Source organism: Equus quagga, chromosome 13, assembly GCF_021613505.1.
Source record: "Equus quagga isolate Etosha38 chromosome 13, UCLA_HA_Equagga_1.0, whole genome shotgun sequence".
Lineage (NCBI taxonomy): Eukaryota > Metazoa > Chordata > Mammalia > Perissodactyla > Equidae > Equus > Equus quagga.
Genome location: NC_060279.1, coordinates 2,931,612 through 2,951,265, shown reverse-complemented (window position 1 = coordinate 2,951,265; position 19,654 = coordinate 2,931,612). Strand labels below are relative to the sequence as shown.

General features: G+C 52.1%; 1 protein-coding gene across 1 annotated transcript in view; it reads right to left on the bottom strand.

Moving 5' to 3' along the window:
* The window catches only part of MAPKAPK2 (MAPK activated protein kinase 2), a 43,486-nt gene extending 26,440 nt beyond the window's left edge, over positions 1-17,046 (bottom strand). The window contains exon 1 of the mRNA XM_046681881.1: positions 16,457-17,046. Within this exon, the coding sequence (XP_046537837.1) occupies positions 16,457-16,738 (282 nt within the window). The 5' untranslated portion in view covers positions 16,739-17,046. The remainder of the gene's footprint in view (positions 1-16,456) is intronic.
* Between the last annotated feature and the right edge of the window lie 2,608 nt (positions 17,047-19,654).

Below are 19,654 nucleotides of genomic sequence, written 5' to 3'. Positions count from 1 at the left end.
CCCCCCCCCCCCCCCCCCGCCCATGGCAGTCTCATCAGAAGCCAAAAGCAGATGGCCTGCACGAAACTAAGCCGCTTCTGTGGGTATGCACCGCACCTCAGCTGAGTGCCAGCGCTGTGCTTACACTGGGAAAACAAAGAAGGAGACACAGTCCTTTTCCTCACGGAGCTCAGAGTCTAGCAGGGCAGCACCTGGAACCAAGCTAACTCAAATTCACAGAAGTCATACATCTGTATGAACTACCACTAGCACAGGGAAGGGGTTACTCTGCCTAGAATTCAGGGTGGGGGACAGGGAAAATCTAAGCCTCGAAGGATAAATACAGTTCTACCAGGAGTTAAAACAATGAACAGATGGAAGACCCAAGAGAAGATATGGAAGCCTAAGGAGCCCACAGAGTAGGAAGGAGTCACCTCCTGGAAGGGTGAGTGCTTGTGTGTGCTGGGAGTGGGGGTAGAAAGGAAGGTCAAAGCCAGCTCACTTGCATACCAAGTTTAGGAGTTTGAGCATGACACTGGAGGCAAGGGGAGGCTACTGAGGGTCTCTAAACAGAAGTGATGGATGAGGTTATATCTGACCAGGAACGGAGAGCTGAGTCTCCCAATGCCTCTGAAGAAAACCAGATCAGTGCCCTCCAGAAGCGAGTGTTAACCATGCAGAGAAACAGGGACTCTTTCCTGTGGAGCAGTACACAGAGAGGTGGAGGGCCCCTGGGACTTCCCAACGTCAAGGTCTACTGAGACGTGGACCTTTCCTCAACCGCTCAGCAAGCCCTGACAATCGAAGGATGCTGGGAATGATGTCACATCTCTGCATCTCTCTAGAGCCCTTGGCAGGTCAAGCACTCTGAAAATGTGCCATGACACTGGGTGCCAGGGGAGCACACCACAGCTGTGCTCAAGTATCTGCAGAAGACTGAGTTCAGAAGAAGGAACTGACGCGTTCTGTGAGGCTGGAGAATGCAACCAGCACCAAGGGATATTACAAGTTTAGGAAACCAAATTTTGGACTCAATAAACATAGATGGAAAAATGTTTTTAATGGCAAGGTTTTCCTGAAAAGGGGTAAGCTCCCCCTCAGTGGAGGAATTTCAGCATAGTTTCAATAGGTCAGTGGTTGCCAAACACAGATAATTATCACAACAAAAACAACCATTCCTGAATACCACCGTTGCAGAGTCTTGGACCCAATGAGATACAAAGAGCGAGGCCCAGGAATCTGATTTTCAAATGTTACCCACAGCTGATTCTGACAATCCACTTGGTTTGGGGGCCAGTGGGCTAGAGGACCATCTGCCGGAATATAGTCCTAAGCAGACAAATGAAATACTATTTAAGGTCCCCTTCTAAGTGATTACCTTCTCTTTACTCTTTCCCCTGGGCCTCAAAACCTCTCCTGATGCTTTTCCACAAATCCCCTTCCAACCCAGATCCATCTTTACCAGAGAGTACAGTGATGACCTCAGAGTCCAGCACTGTCTAAGGGACATTCTCTGACGATGTAAGGTTCTCTCTCTGCACTGCCACCAGCTATATGTGACTACTGGGTACTTGAAATGTGGCTAGTGCTACAGAGGAATCAATGTTTAATTTTACTTAATTATTTAAATTTAAATAGACACATGAGCCTAGTGGCTACCATGTCGGACAGCACAGCTTCCTATGAAAGAGGGTTCAATGTGGGATTCAGGCAAACAAGCAAATTCTGACTCTACTCCCTCCCCCACTGCCTCTCTGAGCTCATCTCCACCCTGTAGAGGCCTACCTGATAACAGGGAGATTAAATTCAAAGAAAACAGCAGGAAAGGAGGACTCTGTGTCGGCTATACCAGAAACAACAGGTACAGAGAACAAAGAGCCTGAACAAAAACTCTCACCCCTAAGGACTTTGCCCTTCTCTGCCCAAGAAAGCAATGAGCACCAGCAGCATCTGCAGCCATCGCCCCATCCCGGGCAGCCGGGCCTGTTGGCTGGTGCCTTTCCCCAACTTCCTCAGAGCAAGCACACCTCATTCTCAGGGGTGACCTAGAACATCCCTTAGTTGACTAAAGTTGGAGTCTCAAAACTGATTTGTAGGGGCTGACCGGTGGTGCAGCGGTTAAGTTCGCACGTTCCGTTTCTCTGCGGCCCGGGGTTCACCGGTTTGGATCCCGGGTGCAGACATGGTACCACTTGGCAAACGCCATGCTGTGGCAGGCGTCCCACGTATAAAGTGGAGGAAGATGGGCATGGATGTTAGCTCAGGGCCAGTCTTCCTCAGCAAAAAGAGGAGGATTGGTGGTAGTTAGCTCAGGGCTAATCTTCCTCAAAAAAAAAAAAAAAACTGATTTGTACTAGAACTTTTTGGCTATATTGGGGTATAGAAATCCGAGGAAGAGGAAATGAATGTTACCAAAAAAAAAGTTCCACTACTTTTCCAGACCTCAAAAGTTTTCATCAGGAAAATACATCATCTGCACACTTCCAAACACAACTGGATTCCTGCCCAGGTACAGCACCAAGGCCAAGTTCAAACCCAACCAGGGCTCCAGATTAACATGTGTGGTCTTCCAGCCTTGATTTCTGCCTCCCACATTTTGGGCCCCTTTTCCCAGCATCTGCCTAGACACATGTTCTGAATCTACCAAAAAGGGTGGTTATCCGAGCTGAGAAACAACCTTCAGGGATACCAAATGAACATGGCAGCAAGAGAGGCCAGGCGGGCAGCAGGAACCACCTGTCGTATCTGAAGACCTCTTGCTATGGAGGAGAGGCCGCCAGGCACCCTTCCAGGCCTCAGCTGGTACCACGGTCCTCTCGCCTGGATGGCAATAGAGATGCTTTCTCAGGCCTCCCTCGGCTGGCCCAAGTTGTTGACTACTTTCTCTTTGGAGACAAAGCCAGCCTGCTGCAGAGACACTGTCCCTCAGAGAAGAGGGACACTGGAAGGTATGGATAGGGAGAAAGGACGGAAGAAAGACCACATACGAAAGGCACTGTGGGGGCAGGGTGCTTAACCTGGTTATGCAGGCTGCATAACCATCCAAGACTAGGTACTTTTTCTGAAGTTTACTGGAAGACGTTTTTTCCCCCTTCTTCTTGCTCTATAAAAAGGGAAAAAAAAAAAAAAAAAAGCATGTTGCAACTTCCTTTGTCACAGCACATGCTCAGGAAAAAGCAGGCCCGACCCATTGCTTCATCTTCCCATCTGCACTAACGGGCGGCTCCAACCCGAGCCCCGACTTCTGCCACCCAGCTCCTGAGAGGCAGGGAGCAAAGACGGCCAGAGCTTGGGGCAGAGAGCCTCCTTGTCCCCCATGAGTGCCGGCTGCCCCCCGGGGGGGGTAGAGAGCCTCCTTGTCCCCGCCGAGTGCCGGCTGCCCGCTGCGCAGCCTGGGAGGCTGCACACAGGAAGGACGCCACTCTTCAGAGCAGGATTCTTCAGCCGCTGTGAGGCCTAAAAGGAGGACAAAAAGCTCTGCCACAGCTTTAGCCTGGTCATTCCTTTTTCATTAACCCTTCCTCCCTGGCTCTAGGCAATGGTCAGTCAACACCCAATCCCAAGCATTTCCTATTACCAGGAAGATCCCTGGGGATGCACTGTCTGTCCCCCCCAGCCAAACAGAAGATGAGATGACTCAGTGAAGTTCCTCGAAGTACCTTAGAAACTCTCCTACTGGCCATCTGGTGTCTGCACCACCCCCGACCCCCGGGGTGTCACAGGTGTGAGTCCTTGAAGCATCCTCTGCCCCCATGCCAGGCAAAGTGACCCTACCACAAAACCCCCTCCCTCCTGGAGGAGCCCATCCCGGTCTCTGAGCCCTCGTGGCCATTCTCTCGCCCCGACTCCACCACTCACCCACCACCACCTCCCCAACCTCCTTTTTGGCGTATAAAACCAGGAATCAGACCACCCGGCCTAGCTCTGTCTGAGAGGTTCTGCTTCTTCAGAGAGTGTCAAGTAGGAACATGTGTGAAAGGCCAGAATCCAAATTCGGAGGGTGGCAATCTTTTTTCATTTTTATACACGTAAGTGTTCTTTCCTCCTCCAAACTGTAAGTTCCCAAAGGCAGGGCCCACATCTTATCATTGTAGCAACTTGCACAAAATAAGCATTCCATAAATATTTAATGATAAAACATAAATTGCTACATCTGGTTGACCTAGTACTGAATTATAATGGAGTTGCAGAAGAACTATTAGAGAACCAGTACTGCACCCCTGACCCCCACCCTAGCAAGGAGCTATAAGGACTACAAGGAGTTAGACATCCCATCATTGAGAGCCTCGGGGCTTTGGCCTTATCCCTTCCGCCTGGTGCCCCTCCTCCTCCAAATATTTCGAAGGCTCCCTCAAATGTCACCTTCGCAGCAAAGCCCTCCCTGAGCCCTGGTTTAAAATTCCGACGCCACACACACACACACACTGCCAGCATTTCGGGGCCTCCTCCTCTCTTTGGTACCCATCACCATCTGACAAGCTGTACCATTTAACTGATTATGTTTGTCTGTTCCCCCTGCTAGAATGTAAGCTCCAGGCAGGCAGGATTTTTGTTGTTGTCTGTTTTGTACACTATGTACCATCCCTACCACTTAGGTGCTCAGTAAATCATGGCTGATGAACGACTTGTTCTGAACATGCTTGAACGTGTTTCCTCTTCTGTAAAATGGGGACTTTTCACTTTGCAGTATTATTTTAAGGATTCACAGGAATCTAAGTAACATACCTGACACAATGCCTGGTACATAGTATCTGTTCAACAAAGACTTGTTATTACCCTGGGAAACCTTCACAGTGTTGCTAAGCTTTCAACAGTGATCTGAATGAGGCAAAAGACAGAAGATTCTTACATAGATCAAAGTCAACCTGCTGTTCTGATCCATCCTTAGGGAGGCTGCAAAAGTCATTCTTGGCACTGCTAATTAATTTTCTTGAGTAGTAAGTTGCTTTGAATCTCAGGCAGATAGAAGGCACCCTAAGGCAAATCCTGCTTAGAAAGGCAGGGGTCTAGGCTAAGCTGCCAGAAAGAATCAACCTTCATTGTTCTACATTCCTCTCATCTCCGATAGCAGAGGGATTAAGGGGGTCTAAACCCAAGAGGATGACCCCAACTAGTTTCCCATTCTAGGCTAATCCTGCCATCTGGGCCTCCTGATGGCCTGTCAGCAGAGAAGACAGGAGGCAGGCATACGGGAGAATGAATGTTTATAAACATTGGTCGAATGGCTGAATGAATAAAAATACAACAGCCAGGAGAAGGGTGAAAGAACACTGGCCTGCCAAAACTGAGGACAGGGAGGACAGCTCCCTGGAACCTGGGCTGACCACCTCTTCCCCAGCACGGTGTTCCCCAGCAGTGGAGTTGCAGCAACAGTAAGGCACGAGTCCTTCAAAATCCAGTCTGAGCCCTTTGATGTACAAAGGGGGAGACAGTGCGGCCCAGACAGGTTCCAGGACGTGTGGAGGACCATGCAGCCAGGTCTCAGACGCCAGTCCAGCTCTGCTTCCCCTGCAAATCTGCGGCATGGAGTTAAGTGGCCTCACGAGGTTCAAACTTCTGACCTCACTCTCCCCAACCTGGTGCCCAACGCCGGTCCTCTTGTAACACACAGGAGCAAGGCCAGCGGACAGATCACGTTGGACTGCTTCTGTGTGTCTCTGCTGTGTCTGGAGCTAACTAGAAGATGCCAAGAGCTGCAGGAAAGCTGGCAAGCTCCACACCTGTCCCTCCCTCAGTTGAAGTTCTCCAAGGGGCAGAAGGGCCATCTCCATAGCAGACCAGGAAAAGGAGGGGCTCTGCAACAGGCAGGAGAAGAGGACAGGCGTCAGCGGGAAACTGTGGTCAGGGCCCTTACAGGAATGACAACTCCGTTAGCAGAAACAGAAGGTGCCAGCTTGAGTCAGCAGATCCCGATGGGTGGAGGGAAGACTGTTCTGAGCATGGCTTTTTAGTAACAGGAGGGAGAAGACGGACAGACACTTAGGAGGACCGCCACTCTACCCGGGCTCAGCCTCAGAGAGCCCCGCCCAATATTACCCCTCACCCAAAGCCACCCCTCAACCCTGAGGACCACCACTAATACATTACTTTTATGGAGGTAGCACCCACTATTACTCAGTTATCACATCTTTAAGCAGCTAGGTATAATGAACAATGCCAAACTCTTGATGAATTTTTTTTTAATGATGGCATACAGTCACTACATGGAAATAAGAGCATACAAAAATAATGAAGACGTAGGTCTTCAAGGAACTTACAGTTCAACATCTAAAGGTGTGCCTTGCACGTGGAGAAATATACTTAAAATGTGAAATAAAAGGTAAGAGCGTCTTGGCAGGTTTGACAGGGAGGGATAGGGGAGACCCACTTCTGGAATGAAGGCTTCGTGAAAGTATCAGCAAATGTACAGGGCGGAATAGACAGACACGGACAGGGGGCGGGCGGGGAGGCAAAGAAGATATGGATGCACAGATGGCATACAGGCCACAGGCAAAGTGGGGGGGGGGGGGGGGGGGGAGCAGAGTCCTATAAGGAAGCAGCATATATAAACCACTAGAGCTGAAACACAGCATGCATTCCAAAAACCAGATCTGGGTCAGACCCGAGAAGGATTTGGAAATCCTTCGTATTCTGCAGGCAAAGGGAACCCACTGAAGGGTTTCAGCTAGGAAGCTACCTCATCAGACCTAAGGTGTAGGCAGACGAATCCTCCACGGACTCCAGGAACTGAGGGGGCATGACCTTCACTCCGGAGCTGAGGGTCTCAGAGCCGGCCACATGTCTCTCCCGCCCTTCCCACCCCACCACTACTCTCCACTCCTTCCTTCTCCAAGTACACCTCAAACCCAATTTTATGTTCTTTTAAAAAATCTAAGGTAAAGTAAACAAAACAAGTCATGAAATCGAGAGTGTGGACACAGGCAAAGGGGCACTCCCGCCCCTCTTCCTCCTCGCTAGGAGCACAGGTGACTGGAATGCTGCCAGGGGAGAGGACACAAGCACAAAGGCTCCAGTGGAAGGGATATGATGCTTGTGAGCCTGGCAGTCAGAGGACACAAGGAAACCCGGCACTTCTGTAAAGGGGAGAGTGCACCAAGCAGGTCACTCTACACGCTCCCCTCGTCCCCATGGCCTTCTGCCTCTCAGAGGTCTGGATACCTGTAAGGAGGGAGGGAAGACAAAAGGCACAAGATGACCCCTGGCTACCCAAGCCAACGCAGCAGAGCAGCCGGACTGCTACAAGCTCCCTGGAACACGTGGTTGCTTCACCAGTCCACCTGCATTCCTAGGATGCTCTAAGTTCCACACGTGTGGCCTCAATGCCCAGGGTCCCCCTCCTCCTCCCCTCCCCACCCCCTGCCCTCTGAGCTCTGCAGAAATCAGGCATGACAAGCAACCTGCAGATTCTTCACTTAGAGAGGCTTCCCTTCCCCAGCTCCTGTGTAGCCTGGCCTTTAGAATCCTACTAGGCTTCCTCCAAGAAGTACAGAAGCCAGGGAAGGAGGCCAGGATAGGGAGAGAAGAGAGAGGATATGGCTACTCCAAGGACAGGGGCTCCTTCTGTCAGAGTTAAAAATAAACTCTTAGCAATTTACACCCAACTCCTCCCCTCCAGAGGCCAATGGGCCTTGGCAGCTAAATCTTTCCCCGCAGAGGAGATGAGGCCCCAGGGGGACAGGCAGGAGAAGGCAGTCATGGAGATGTGGTCTAGGACGTAACTTGAGCTAAGACAGAGGGTCCCCCAAGTCCTACCTCAGCTCCTATCACTGTCCCCCACACACTCCTCCCAAAAACACTCTAATCCAAGAAAACACACACAGAACCCTCCTGTGCCACGATTAGTACCAACACCTGTGCAAGGATTAGAACAATCAGAAAGAAGAGAATGCCCAAGTCAAACAAAAGGACACACTGCCCAGTATCTCTCAGCTAAGCAGGTGTCCCAGCCCCCCGAGCCCCTTCCCTCACCTTGTTCTATGGGTCTCCAGGACCCATGGGCACTAGGGGAAGAGGCCACCTCAATGGCCCTCAAGGGACACAGATCACCAATACCCCTGCCCCCACAGTCAGAAGACAGAAGAACCCATGCTCTCTGTGACACCCTGCAGGTGGCTGAGCTGGGAGGCCCAGAGGGGCCAGGGCCTAACTCAGGAAGGAGGCCGAAGAGCAGGGCCCAGTTATTCTTGGAAGCCAACGAGATGAGGTCACAGTTTTGAAAGTGGTAACCCGAAGCCCCACACTGCAGAGGTGGAGAGTATAGCTTAGCAACAGGGCAGGAGCCCTAGAGCAGGTAATATGCTCAGTCACAGGGCAGTCGGGGTGAGGGCCTGCAACGGCCTCATGGGGGGCTCTCCTCCTCATCCCCACATACCTTCTGGCAGGGAGGCCTGCTCGCAGGTGGAGCTCGGAAGAAGCCAGCGCTGGAGTAATGGAGGAGAAAGTCTACCTCTGATGAACTTGTTCACCCTCCCCCACGTCTCACCCCTCCCCTCAGGGGAAGAAGCAAGGCAGCTCCACAGAGCCTTTGCACACACAAATCTTGCTACCTGGAGAAGCTCCAGCCACAGCTCACTCCAGCACTCAGAAAAGCGAGTTGGCCCCAAACCACCCACCAAGCTCAGGCTGGAAGAAAAGGCGGCAAATAGGGAGGGCATGAGTGAAACAAAAAGCAGTTCAGCAGTGTGGCAGGAAGACCCGGGACAGCTATCAGGGCCTGGCTGGAGGGGACACTGCAGCAGTGGCAGGTTTATTTTTAGCTTTTGGGACAGAGGGGCTGAGTAACAATTCTGGGTCCTGGGCAGGAGGCCAGGTTGCAAATGTTCAGTGTGGCTGGGAGCCTCGAAACAATATGGATAACCAAAATGGCAGCAACATGATCAACTCAGTCATCTGCCTGGGGAGGGCCAGGAGGGTAAGGAGCCAGCAGGCGGACTGTCAGCAGGTCTCCTCTTAGGCCCCTCCCCAACCCCCGGACTGGAGAGATGGCTTATTTGTTCAGGTTCAAGAGAAGAAGCATCATGGAGCTAAGCCAGAGAGAAGCAGCAGCAGATAGCTCCTTTGTTCCCCTCATCTTCCCTGAGACAGAAACAGCTTCCGACCGTGGCCCTGTAGCTACTGCTTTTAGTCACCACTCTTCACCTCCCAGACAAGTCCTGGATGGACACTGGCCATGGAGATGCCTGGAAACATCCCTCAAGAGTAAGACGCCCTTTCATATAATCCTTTCGATCAGCTCACGTTCCTGCTGGAATGAACACACAGTTTGGCTGGTCTTGGAGGACAACGTCAGTTACAGAGGCTGATCTTGGGACCACAGCCCAGCTTCAACCACCTGCCGGGCGGCACTCAAAGGTGTTTACTGGACCAGAGAATAAAGACCCCAAGAACTCTACACTGCCAGAGGCTGAGCTCAACCTTATCCACTTTCCACTCTGTCTCTTCTTCCTCCAACCAAATCTGATATTCTGGCACACAAAACCCCACAGTCCAAAGCTCCAGGGCTGAAACCACTGCTCTAGCCTTAAATGGGCAGGAAGAAGAGAAAAGAAAACAGACATCACCAGGCATCCCCTCTCCTCTTGCTTCCTTGGACTCCCGATATCCCTTCTTATCCAGTCCAACAGGTAAGAAGTGGTACCTGGATGTAAATCCTAATTTTCCCATCAGCTCTGGGAACCAGTGCTCAACTCTCATCTCAGAACAGCCCCGAGCCCATGCTATATCTTTGGGTGAATGAGAAGAAGGTATTCATTTGGATGGATGCAGCCACACACCAAGGCAAAGCCTGACAAGGGGACAGAGGGCCAGATTACAGCCTTCACTCCCTCCCTCAGCCAGGTGCCCCTGTGCAGGGCACAGCCTCCACAACCAATCCCAGTGCCGTGTTTGGCCCCACAACTTCAAACAGGGAGTTTCAGATGGGGAAAATCAAGAATTCCCTATCTCAGGGCCAGCCCCAAGGCTGAGTGGTTAAGTTTGCACGCTAGCTTCCGCGGCCCAGGCTTTCACCGGTTTGGATCCTGGGTGCAGATATGACACCGTTCATCAAGCCAGGCTGAAGCCGCAACCCACATGGCACAACCAGAAGGACCTAAAACTAGAATATACAACTATGTACTGGGGGGCTTTGGAGAGAGGAAGAAGAAAGAAAGAAAGAAGAAAAAGAAGATTGGCAACAGATGTTAGCTCAGGGCCAATCTTTAAAAAAAAAAAAAAAGATTCCCGATCTCTACCTTGAGGCACCACTACACTAGGATTCTTCTGATTTGAAGGAAAGAGTAGGTACACACCACACTGAGTTACACAGCCCTTCCTCTCTGCCGAGGCGCTGGACAGAACGCTTTCCAAGTCTTCATACAGGAGAAGGAGCAGCCGGTCAGTGACGATTATTAATTAACTTGACACAGGCTGTCCTGGAGGCCAGCATTAAGCCTATCAAAAAGGCATCCATGCTGGCCCAGACACTGCTGATGGTCAGACATGGAGCAAGTCAGCAAGCTCTCCCGCCTGCCCTCAGCCTCTTGCCTCCAGCACAGCCTTCCACCATTCCACACTGCCAGTGCCCAAGAAGCCAGCAGGAGCCTGACACTCTGACATATGCACGGAGGCCTGGAAAGTTTAACTGACCTACTCAAGGTTACACAACTACTTAGCAGGGCACAAAGACTAGACCTTTTTTTTTTTTTTGGCTTTCTAATCTACTACATAACCCATAGTAACAGGCTCATCTCTAAATATTTCTATCCATACATATCTTAAAATACAAAATGTCAGTATTCCCCCAAAGACTAGAAAAGGTACAAACTTTGACGTGGGTTCCACACCTGGTGTGTAGTAAGCTGCCCGGTGGCATGGCTCCTTCTCTTCACCAACGCCCTGTTTATAAGTGACCCATGTAGAAAGAGTCTAGCGCCCAGTTAGTGGAGCTTGGTTTTGCCCTACCAGACCTACAATCCCAGTACTACCACCTCTAGCAACTAAAAAACCAAAGGAACTCACCAACGGTAGGTCCCAGGGAACCAGGTCCCAGGGCATGGCGCTGATGCTGACAGCAGGTAAGACCCAGGACGTACCACTGAACCTTTGTGGACTGGCCCAGCCTCTTCCTTGGTGAGATGGAAAGTCAAGAAAGATGACTATGGAGTGTCCTCAGCTCTAAGGTGCTATGAGGTGTGGGTCCCTTTACCACTGGTTACTAAGAGCAGCTGCAGCCCCTTCAGACACAAAGAACAATTCCGCTCTGCCTGCCCACCTCCCTCCAGGACACTGAAGCACCTGGAAAGGTGCAGTATAGGGACAAGAGGGAAAAAGAGACATCACATGGCCTTTGGAAGGGCCTGAAGCAGAGGAAAGGGAGGCAGGAAAGTATGAATCCTGTACCATGGACATCAAACCACCAGGGAGACTCCTGGATCAGAGCTCAGGAGGGCCACTCGGGAATCATGAAAGGACTCAGATGCAGATGCCGAAGCAATGTCCTTCCCTGCTGTGGCTGCATTCATCCTGGCACAGACTCCACGCACCCCTGGGCTCTGCAGGTGACAAGAGCTTTGGCCCTCTCCCCCACCCCAGGATTTGGCCAGGGATTAAGTTTGCCTCCAGCAGTCCTAAAGTTTGGCTCCTCCAGGCCTCTCCCTGAATCTCCTGCACCTGCTTCTTAAGTAAAATCATCAACTGATGATGGGCCCACTCCTCAGAGCCCAAGCAGTCCAAGCACCTTCATCATGGATCCCAACACTTCATCCTCCTAAAAGGAGCCCGTTCGTTCCCCAGACACCCACCAATATCTCGTCCCAAGGCCTGGGGCTGCTCTTCTCCCCAATTCTGTCAGCTACTGATCCCAGACCTTAGCCGGAGATTATCTTCAAGCTCTATCAAAGCCCACAATTCACAAGTGAAAAAAGGACCCCGAGCCGACCCCGCTTTGATCCTGCCTCGGTGGATGCCAAGAGGCCTCCTGCAGCACGCAGGGGCCAGGGCCCCAAGAGGGGCAGGGTCTCTGAAACCAGAAACTAGACCTTCCCTCAAAAAACCACAAGCCCCAACCTCAGCGATCTGTAACCTTTCTTTATAACATCCTGTTAGTTTATATCACGCCCCTCAAACACTTTAAAACCTGTTCTTAGCACAAAGATGGGTCAGGTTCAATTCTGAGCCACTAGCCCCACTTGCTCCTTATCAACCTGATCTGCTCTCCTCTCAGCTCTAGCCAGGGCCAGTGTCGCCATCGCCTCCTGCAAATCTGCTCATTCCTCAGCTCCTTCGGGCCTCACAGATTTCCCTCTTTCAAAGCTCCTCTATTCCCAACCCCATAAATTAACCCCTAGACCAGAAAAGTCCAGGAGAACTTTCTACAAGGATGAAAATGTTCTACACTGTTCAATTCAGGAGCCATTAGCCACATGTAGCTACTGAATACTTGAAATGCAGCTAGCATCTAATTCTTTAATTTAATTTAACTAATTTTAATTGAAATAGCCATGCATGGATACTGGCTACCACATTGGGCAGTGTACCCCTAAATGACAACTGTTAATTTCACCTTCTCCAAATCAGTTTCTTGACCCTGAAGATTTTAAGGCCACTTTAAATGTCTGTACCCTCCATAGAACTAAGCATGTGGTAGGAAGCTCAGTGAACTATTAACTACCTGTAACCAGAGTGGATAGAAAAGAGGCCGGTTTGGTCGATGAAACCTTTCTCACCTTGTGATTGCATGCAGCAAACCCCCATTTGGGACACTCACCCAGCAATGCTACCTATCTTGCTCCCCGACAGGTACACAGCATGAGGTGTGCTGGATAGGAGGGTGCCTGTACTCTGGGAGTGCAGGAGTTCTGGCATTTCCCTCGAACAGTGTCCAGACCAAACATCTCCCCTTCAGAACACCAAGGGAAGCCACATGGCAGTGACACTGAGTGACCTGGGGAGGAGGGCCGCTGGAGAAAGCAGAGGAGCAGAAACCACTGCACCTTGTTTTCTCCAACCCACGCCATGGAAAGATAAACAGAGATAAGTTATGACAATATATTCTGTAAAGCAATAACATGCTTCACCTAATCAGAGTCGCACAGCAGAGAGGGACAACCGTGCCAGCTTTAATTAAATTTGTTCAGCTAATACCTAAGAGTCACCACGACACAATGAAGCAGGAAGCAGCTGAGGAACCCCAGGGGAATACGACCAATAGTGCACAAGTAGGTTGAGACTAGGCATCCCTACCAAAGAAATAGTTAACAGAATTCCCCTGATCTTGAACAAAAAAATAATAATAAATAAAATTTCTACCAAACACTCCCTAAAAAGGGGAGTAGGTGGCAAAAAAGCTTGTTATCACAGATTCAGAACTCATGAGCTGCCGGGTTGGTTTGTAAGCTGCCCCTCCAACTTCAGGGGTTATTGCTGGGGAGGCGATCGACACCACCCAGCACGCCTCACCAACAGTCCAGGAGGGCCTGCGGCGAGAGGAGCTCCTCAGGCTTGAGGGGCTCTGCAGACGCAGCCAGGCCCGGTCCGAGCCTGATGAGAACACTGCAGTTAGGAAGTGGGAAGAGGCTGAGAGCTGGAGGCTGGCGTCCTGGGTTCCAATCCTGGATCCTGGCTCTGCCAAGTGCATGGCTCTATTCCCTCAAGCAAGTCTTTGTTCTGGGCCTTGGTTTTCTCATCTGCAAAATGAGGGGGTTAGACGAGATGACCTCTAAAGTCCCTTCTAACTCTGACTGAAGTTATGAGTATGTCTCAGAACCTAGCAAAAGCAGCCAGGAGAGATGGTGAGAGGTCACAGCACCCACCAAAAGCATTTAAATGTCAGATCTCTCGGGTGGAGGGAGGGAAGCAAGGGAAGCAGCAAGCTGAGTTGGGACTATTTTTTCAAGCACTGATTTCCCTTAATAGGGCTAAGAGGTCACCAGACCACAGACAGGGAGCAGGGCATCTGGGCAGCCAGCAGCTCCCATCGACTCTCAGGGCTGTGAAACAGCAGACACCAGAACTCCCACCCGAGGGCCCGCTGCGGCTCTACAGCTCTCTGCCCCAAATCCCCAGGAATGGCCTAACACGCCCCTGGAACAGAAGTCTCCTCCCTTTTTCTCCAGGCACCTTCTGGATGGGGCAATCCGTCCTACCCCACCACATCTTCCTCCCTCACTTGATAATCAAAACACTCCTGGGTTTTGAAAATCATTTCACTACTCAGCACGTAAGGTTGAGTTAATCAAGATTCAAGATCTAGAAATCTCTTTGGTGTATGTCTCTGGAACAGGATTCTTTGAACCCGATTCCCCCAGAGCTGTAATTATGTCTTAGCCAATATTTGGATATGGAAGGGCTGTTGACACTGCTGTCAGTCTCTGAATGCCTCATCCCTTCTTTCTTCCTTTATTATTAAGTTTTTACACAAAGATGTGTGGGAAATCTACAATCTAACAGTTGAGTCAACTTCTAAGATTTGGGAGCAGGCTGCCTGTCAAAACAAACTCTGACTTCAATCTTCACCCACTTCTAACCTGAGAAGAACAAACTATGAGTGTCATTTAAAATATGCTAGATTTTTCCTTTCAAAACTATTCAAAGGGGGAAAATATCCAAATCTCTCCTATTAATTGAAAAAGAAATCTGAATTGCCACCCAAAAGCATTTGAGAGGATGTCACATGTGTCTATTAAATAGAACAAGGAGCAGTTGAGAGCTTTTCTCCTCGAGTCTTTATACAATATTCCAACTATTCAAGAGAATGAGCAGCCAGTGTCCCCAAACTGCTGGTGGGTGAAGGCAGATGCATCTCAGAGGAGACAGAAAACTCTCCTGGAAAGAATGTCTGTCATTTCCTCAATGGTACGGGCTAACTGTGGTCAAACAGAATTCACTCAACTCCACTCCCCAAGGTCAGAGCCACAGTCAAACAAGCGCCACCCCCAGTTATGAGTATGGAAAGAGCGGGCTAAGGCACAAACACGCAAGTGTTCAAGACAGTGACATATTCCTTCTCCAACGGTCCACACTGAACAACAACCAAAGCCCACAGCAACAGTGCAGAGCAGAAACCAAAGAAATCTGACAGTGTTGGGGCGAGCCAAAAGCTCTCTTCCAAGAGGGAGAATGAAAGCAGCAAGAAAACAATTTTAGAGCCCTTAAAGTTTGGAAATCGGACATGCGTGCCCTCTACAACCCTGAGGCGTCAGGGGTTATGACATTTAATTATATATTCCAACAGTTCCTCCCATAACGAATATCTGAGTTTTGTATTAGCAGCTGAAATACAGCTAGCAGTGGGGGCTGAGGGGGAAGAGAAAAATATACCACAGGAAGTATTTTTCTCCTCCTCCAATCATTAAGACACCCCGGGGGGAAACAGGCATGATGTGTCACCTTTAGAGACGTGGTTGGGTCTGAAACCCCTGTGAGGAGAAAACCTTTTAAATGACCCTGAACACTGGCTCGCGATGCCCTGGGGCCCCACTCGTCTCTTCAGACCTCCGAGTCCATTCTGTATAACTTCTGAAGTAGGTGTTCTCACTTAAACCCCCATTCTTCCCCTACCACACCCTCTTAAAAAAAAAAAAAAAAAGAGGTCGGGTTTCCCTGGCTCAAGGATAACGCTCCCTCCTACTGTCCACCAATCCCCCGTGTCCAGGACTCAAGTGGCCATCTCCCATTTGCGGAATCAGCGCCGGGCCAAGCCGCGGTTTACACACCCGCTTTACAGTGATCAATGGGGCTATGGAAACAGCAGACACCGCCGGAGCCTGCTGGCCTCCCATCTGGAGCCTCGCGGGCACCGAAGGTAGGAGGGGGCCCACTCGCGGGTCAAAACAATCCCTCCCCGGCGCCGGGGGCGGTGTCCCCGCGGAATCTCCAGCCTCGCGCCTCCCGGGCCGGCGCGCCCCAAGGCGGCACGGCCGCGCTCGCGAGGCCCAGGGAAGTGAAATCACACATTCCGGCTCCCAAATAAGGAGCGAGACTAAATAAACCTCTGAGATCCGACTTCTCCAAACCAACCGACCAACCAGCTCAATGAGTAATGGGCCTTTTGTGCCCGCAGAAAGAAAGGAAGGAGGGAGGAGAGGACGGGGAACCACAACCTCCGAAAATCACTTCCTTGAGACGGGGTGAAATTAGCAGAAGTGGTCCCGGAGCCAACCGTCGCGACTCGGCTGGATCCCGCTCAAACCCCAAAATGGCAGAGTCCTCACGAGTCCTCCGAGTCGCCGCCACTCACCCCGGAGGTGACCGGAAACCCGGACGCGGCGCCGCGCTCTGCCGGGACCTGATCTTCCCCGCCGCCCCCCTCCGCGGTCGCGCACCTGGCACCCCCGGGCGCCCGGGACGGACGGCCCCGCGCGGCCACTGCTCCGCGGCCCGAGCGCAGGGTCGGCGCGGTCACGCTCCGCGACCGTGCGCCTCGGCCGCCCCAGAGCCGGGGGGTCGTGCCCGGGAGCCCCCTCTGCCCGTCCGCCCCTCCCCCGGCCCCCAAACCTACTTTTAGGGCGAATTTCTCCTGGGTCCTCTTGTTGAAGATCTGCAAAACTTTCCCGTTGATGCCCAGTCCCAGGACCTGGGTGGTGACCTTGTAGTCGTCGATGATGGCGTTCTTCTTGATCTGCAGACTCGACTTGACGTGGAACTGGGGGAACTGCTGCGGGGGCTGCGGCGGCGGCTGGGCCGGGGGGTGAGGCTGGGCCGGGGCGGGGGGCTGCGGCGGCGGCGGCGGCGGGTTGGGGAACAGCACCGGCGGGGTCTGGCCTTGGGAGTTGGACAGCATGGTGCCGGGAGACGCGGGCGCAGAGGCGGGAGGGCCCGCGGCCGCCCCCTCCTCCGGCTCCGGACGGGGTCCCCGCCACCCCCCGCCCGGCTGCGAAGTTTGCTCCGAGCTGGAGCCGGCTTCCCCGCCCCGGCCCGGCTCCAGGCTCGGCGGGTCGCGAGGCTCCGTGGGTCCCGCCGCGCGCCGCTGGCGCCCACCGGCCCTGCGCCCGCCCTCCGTCCCCCCCCCCGGGGGCCTGGCGCTCGGTGGAACGCGGGACGGCGGGGCCGGCCGGGGGGAAGCCGCCGCGCGACAATGTACCCAGCCCGGGGGCCGGCGGCCGCGTCACAGCCTCGTCTGCGTCCGGGGCCCGTCCTTAAAGGGGAGGGTCGGAGGGGCAGGGCTCGGGGAGGCGAGGCGGGGCCGGGAGGCGTGGGTGTGGGGGAGGGGCTGGCCTTAAAGGGGAGGACGCGAGGCCTCCGGAGGCGGAGGGCCGGGGCTGGAGGCGCGGGGCTGGGGAACAGGGAGTGGGGACCGAGAAATCCTAGTTCTCAACCAGGGCCACACAAAAGGAAGGAGGAGGCGCATGAAAGTAGCTGCGTAACTGAGATAGAAAATCCACTTTTCTCCAGTTGTCTGGATCTTTTAGACAGAAGCAGCCAAGTGGGAGAGGGGGGTTATTTTGACGGAGAGGGATGACTGGTGAGTGTGAGCTGGGTGAGACCTCAGGGCTGAGCTGCACGGAGGCCATTCATCCTGGTGTGAGGTATGAGGCAAATAGTAAACGTTTTCTTAACTTGAACGTTCTCCTCTGAGTTTTGCATTTCTTATAATTTTTTTTTGGTTTTCAGTAAAGATTTATTGCTGTGTAATTACGAACAATTTAGCAAATATACCGTTGAACATTTTTTCATGTAAATTAGCTTTAAAAGGTTACCGGATGAGAAGAGGATGGATTACATTCAGACGGCCTGAATTGGCCTGAATTCGGAGTCTTCCCACTGCCTGGCTGTGTGCCCCTGAGCAAGCCATCTCACCTCTCTCTCAGTGGGAAGACTAGCAATACCTTTTCACAGGGTTGTGGAGAGAGTTACGTAAGAAAATGCAACAAAAGGGAAGGTCTGGGGAGTAGGTTCTGATTTCCAATGTGGAAAAGTTCATCCCTGAACCTACAGCGGTTGGGAGAAGTGGGTATTTTTAAAGAAGCTGAGTTCTAGCCCAGGTTAACCTCATGTCTCTGAGGAAGATACCAAGGACCTGGCTGGGCCTATGATGCCCAGGTCAGGGGAGGGGACTAGGGAGGCCCTAAATGGAAAGCTGCCAGAGGGCCTCTATGCATTCTGGTGGGTTTGGGAGTGATCATCAAATACATCCCTGCTGACCTCTTCCCTCCACTGACTAGTAGAGCAGTTGAGAAATAAGACAAAGGAACCAGACAGGTGAAGACAAAACCTCAGCCTAATTACTGATGAAGCCGTTGTAGAGAACGGGGCTTGACCTACCGCATGGGGCCCATACTGTGTCCCGTCAACACACCAGAGCCGCCTTGTCCGGGGAAACCCAGCTGGGGGAGAAGGGGACATCCTGAGCACAGGGGCCCTTAGGGATTGAGCCAGGCTGGGAAGGAGTGAGGGGTGGAGGGAACGGCAGGAGCTACCCTCCCAGCACATGCCTTCCCCGACAGACGGGCAGGGCTCACTCCATGGGCCAAGGAGAGAAATGGTTGCCTTCACACAATACTCGTTCTTTTCAAGCAGAGTTAGTTTAGCGTACACCTTGACTCTGTACCAGGTGCCACGCTCGGCCCTGCGGTGGTGGATGGCGTCAGCCTGCGGGGAAGCAGACAGACAGGTTCAAGCGGTCAGTAGCGCGAGAGTGGCACAGACACCGGTCTGGCACCGGAGCCTCCTCCCTCGGTGGAGGGTGGATGCGGTGAGACCGTTCCCCCATTACCCTGACTCCTCAAAGAGAAAGAGACTGCTTAAGGCCACAGAGATTGGAAAACGGCCTTGAGGTACCTCCCCAGTTCTACAGTATTGCTACCACCTCCCCAAAGCACACTCGGAGACGCCGGACGACGCGGGGCTGGGGGGGTGGGCAGCGCCAGCTGCCCGGTCTCTGTCTCAGCTGACAGGATGGCCCTGGTCCCGGCTGCTCAGGGCTCCGGGTTGGTCTTTTTCCCTCCCAGAGGGTCACTGGGGCCTCCGACTGCTTGGCACTGTGCTTTTCTCTGCTTCTATCCACAGAGCTACAAAGAGGATGAGCTCTTTTTTGGCCTTTCAGAGACCGCAAGGGACAGTGGAAAGAGAACAGAATTTAGAGACAAATGACCTGAATTCAAGTCTATCCTCGAGCTGTCACCTTGAGCAAGCCGTTTATCTTTTCTTTGTACCTGAAAAAATGAAAAAAATAATAAAATTGAATTTCAGCGCTGAGTGAGAATTGAATGAGGTAGTATTTATGAGAACTCTTCATAAACTATAAATTATCATGAAATAGTAAATATCCTCATTACGAAGGCATGGCTGGTTTGCTCCTCTGCTCTGTGCCCACTGCCTGGGGATCTGTCCCTGATATTGAAGCTGCCTTCCTGTCTGGCTGGGGCTCTGGGGAGATGCTGAAGCCCAAGGGCCTAGGAATAACAAGAGAACTGAAACCCCAGCTGGGGAGTCCTCCTGGAATTACAAGGGCCAGTTGGGCCTACGGGGCACACAGGGACTCTAAGGGCATGTACACAGTGCACAGAGATTACATAGACTGCACACATAGCAGCTGGAAAACACACACACATAGGAACCCAAACACATTAGCACAATGTGCCTGGCATGTAACAGACATGGAATAAATACCTAATGGATGAATAATAACTGTGGAGTGAGATGGGCTAAAGAAAGAAGCGCTAGGCAAGAGAGGCCGAGTCTTAAATTCTGTTCTAGC